The sequence below is a fragment of the Aplysia californica genome, unplaced genomic scaffold (genome assembly GCF_000002075.1).
Source record: "Aplysia californica isolate F4 #8 unplaced genomic scaffold, AplCal3.0 scaffold00180, whole genome shotgun sequence".
NCBI lineage: Eukaryota > Metazoa > Mollusca > Gastropoda > Aplysiida > Aplysiidae > Aplysia > Aplysia californica.
Genome location: NW_004797450.1, coordinates 793,981 through 797,360, shown reverse-complemented (window position 1 = coordinate 797,360; position 3,380 = coordinate 793,981). Strand labels below are relative to the sequence as shown.

At 40.2% G+C, this 3,380-nt stretch overlaps 1 protein-coding gene across 1 annotated transcript in view; it reads right to left on the bottom strand.

The window, feature by feature from the left end:
• Positions 1-638: 638 nt before the first annotated feature.
• Positions 639-3,380, bottom strand: part of LOC101864143 — a gene marked incomplete in the record, with an annotated part of 8,734 nt that continues 5,992 nt past the window's right edge. The window contains 3 exon segments of the mRNA XM_013082540.2: positions 639-886; positions 1,630-1,686; positions 2,248-2,610. Of these exon segments, the coding sequence (XP_012937994.1) occupies positions 702-886; positions 1,630-1,686; positions 2,248-2,610 (605 nt within the window).

Sequence of the window (3,380 nt, the reverse complement as noted above, 5' to 3'; positions counted from 1 at the left end):
ATATCTATATATTGTCATTATTCGAATGTAAACCGTTCCTACGTCACCATGTACATAATTATACTGTGCATCAAGGAATGACGGGAGTCAAATTCAAATAGTGGGGCCAGATGCCTGTGGCTTTTTTATGTCTTAATAGACGATCTAAATGTTAAAGCATTATAATGGTGCATGATGGTAACGATAAAGCTTTACCAGGGCTACTTTCCTAGTGGGGATTTCGCCCTTTCAGATTTTGAATCTCTTGATATGCCCCAAAGTAGAGACATCAAATTATGTAATTTTGTAGTCAAGGAAGGTGTAATATAAATGATAATAATGATATGTCTTGCTATTTTACAGGTATGACAGGTATAATAAATGTGAAGCGTTCTGACAAAATGAGTTACTTCTCGGATTCCAGCCCTATGGGAATAGATAGATCACGCTTATAGGTGACGTTTTTATAATTTATGAAACTATAAAATTATAAAAACCATGTTAAACTTAAAATATGGCACCACTAAAAAAATCTACAAATTTGACCCATGGGTCGATTTTTGGTTATTATCTCCACTTGTGGACTGCGAGAAATAACTCATATTGTTAGCACGCCTCATATATATTTTTGTTTTCTGGTGAGGGAAGTTTGATTTGTGCCTGGCTATACCATCATAATTTATTATTAGTTATTCTGTTCATAGAGAAATGTGGGAGTCGAGTCAAATAGTCGGGCAAGTTTCCATACTAGTTTTGACCGTTGTGTAGACAGAAGCGATGACCGCCTGGGCCGGCCGCGTCACGGAACAACACAGAGTCTGGGTCAGGCGGGCCTCCAGATCAGGCCACAGGAGACCCGACAGGGCCACGGTTACGGCCAAGACAGAGATGACCAACGCGGTCGCCGCTGGAACAAAAACGATACGTTGTTAGTTATACATGTACTGTGTTACACCACAGAATGAAGCAGGTCAAATTTCTGGTTTCGTAAGAGTAGATGATTGTCATTTTCTATTTGACCAGTAATTAATTGAATTGCAGTTTATGAGAAGATCCATTATATTATATTTCCCAAGGAACAAGAAAGGGAGAGAAATAATAATAATAATAATAATAATGACATTAATAATTATTATTATTATTACTGTATTATCATTATTGCATTTATATAGAGCATATCTTTGCTCAAGAGCATGCTCTATGCGCGTTACAACTATCATTACCCCTAGTAGACCCTCTGAGAACACCCAGAAACATTCTCGGCTTCCGCGGAAGTATACAGTGCAATCTGAAGATTTCACGCGCTCAAACACTATCAAACTGACAAGATTGTTCACTGTCTATAGCCGGGTACCCATTTCCACCTGGGTGAAGTGAGGAAAATTTGTGAAAAGTGCCTTTCCCAAGGACACAACGTCGGGCCCCAGACGGGATTCGAACCCACGACCTTACGGTTGCGAGTCCGAGAGCCTAACCACTGGGTCACCGACGCCACAAGAAGAAGATCATTGTCTCAACAACTACACCAACAGCAACAATACGTTTAACAGCACAGGTACATAATATGTGTATTTATTCCCACCAACAACACCATCACCACCACAACTATCACAGTGCCACCACCAACAACAACAACAATAACGTCCTTACGTAAGGCAGCGAGACTGGCACAGGAGCTCCCCACGGTCGGAAGAACCAACAGGAAGGCTGAGAAGGAGAACAAAAACAACAGTCCGTTAAAGAAAAATCAGGACACTCTGACACTTGGGGTACTTCAGGATAAGAAAACAACATGGACTGAGTTTTCAAAAAGGTTTTTGCTTTACTTTAAGGGTTTATGTGCAAACAAGCTTTTAATTGTACACTTGAACCTGGTCTCATGGCCACCTGTATGATAAGACAATGACTTGTACAATCGCCCACTTCCCATTTCCCTGTTGCGTTGTTTTTTTTTAACGTTATAATGACACTGGTTGAGACGGCCACCTTTCTAATACAGCTACTTTTCTCCTTTGCAATTAATGCAATGGGTGGCCGTCTCAATTAATTTCGACTGTTATTGTAATTGTTAACATTTTAAGCTCCCATCAACACAGTGTCAACATTAGGGAGGCATGATGCTTCTCAACTTACTAGCTAGGGCCAACCTAGACTGCGTGAGATGTGGCATCTAAATTGTGTTGACAGAAACGTAAAATATTACACTAGAAAGATAAAGAAGATCATAATGTACATAATAATGTACCAGCGTATTATTATAAATCCTACCTGCCAAAGGGTGGGCGAGCAACATGGAAACGAAGGCAAGCAGGACAAAAAGAAATCCCTGCAGTAAGAGAAGTTGTATTGAGTATCCACACAACTCTGAGTCTGCGTCTGCTGTATCCACTAACACAAATCTGAGCTGAGCTTCCACAGGTTTCCCGATAGAGGCGTCTTTATAGTCTTGAGATTTACTCCTCCGATGAGATAACGACGCCGTTTTGTGGTGTGACAGCAATACCGTCTTGTCCTCTGGAGATTCGCGTCTCTTTTGTAGCAACAAGACCGTGCCCAGGGCAAACAAGAGGTGGTTGTTGAGGCTGTGGTCAAATTTTGATCTTGTGAAAAAGCTGGATATGTTAGAAGCACCTGGAATGGAGAAAATGAAACAAAACATACATAATAATTCATATTTTGACAAATGAGTCGATAGAGGCAAAGGAATTTCGTTTTACTTACAACAATACAAAGTTAGCAGTTTTCTCCCCAGGAAGCAGTGTTAGCTCTCATCCCATGTCATGCTTATCATATTATGCCGTGTAGTTGTTAGCAATTAAAATATACTATGTGTCAGACTGTTAAATCTACTCTTATTCTACTCTTTATCTCACCCCAGACAAAGAAAATGGACACCAATACGCAGATCTTAAATGAAGTAAACCAATAATACCTTTGTACACGTAACCCCCCCCCACACACACAAAACTGAATTGAAAAGACAACAATTAAGACTAAAGATATTACATCGACCCCCACTTTGGATAAACAAGAAACAGTTGATACTTAGTGAACACTGCTACTCTGATTCATCTGATTTAGTCGGGATCAACCACATTTTCCTTCGTGGAGAATTGAGAGGCAAAAACCACCATTTTGGCCCAATACGACTGGTTCGACTTACGACCTTGACAAACAAAAAAATGTTGATTTTGAGTTCATGGTCGAATTCAGTTCAATTTGTCGTATTGTGCAGAAACGGTAGCTTTTGCACCATCCATGAAGGAAAATCTGGCCGGCTCCAACTTAATCAAATGGATTTATTAGCAGTATGCACCGTGTATAACACACACACACATACACACACACACACACACACACGCACACACACACACACACACACACACACACACAAAACAAAA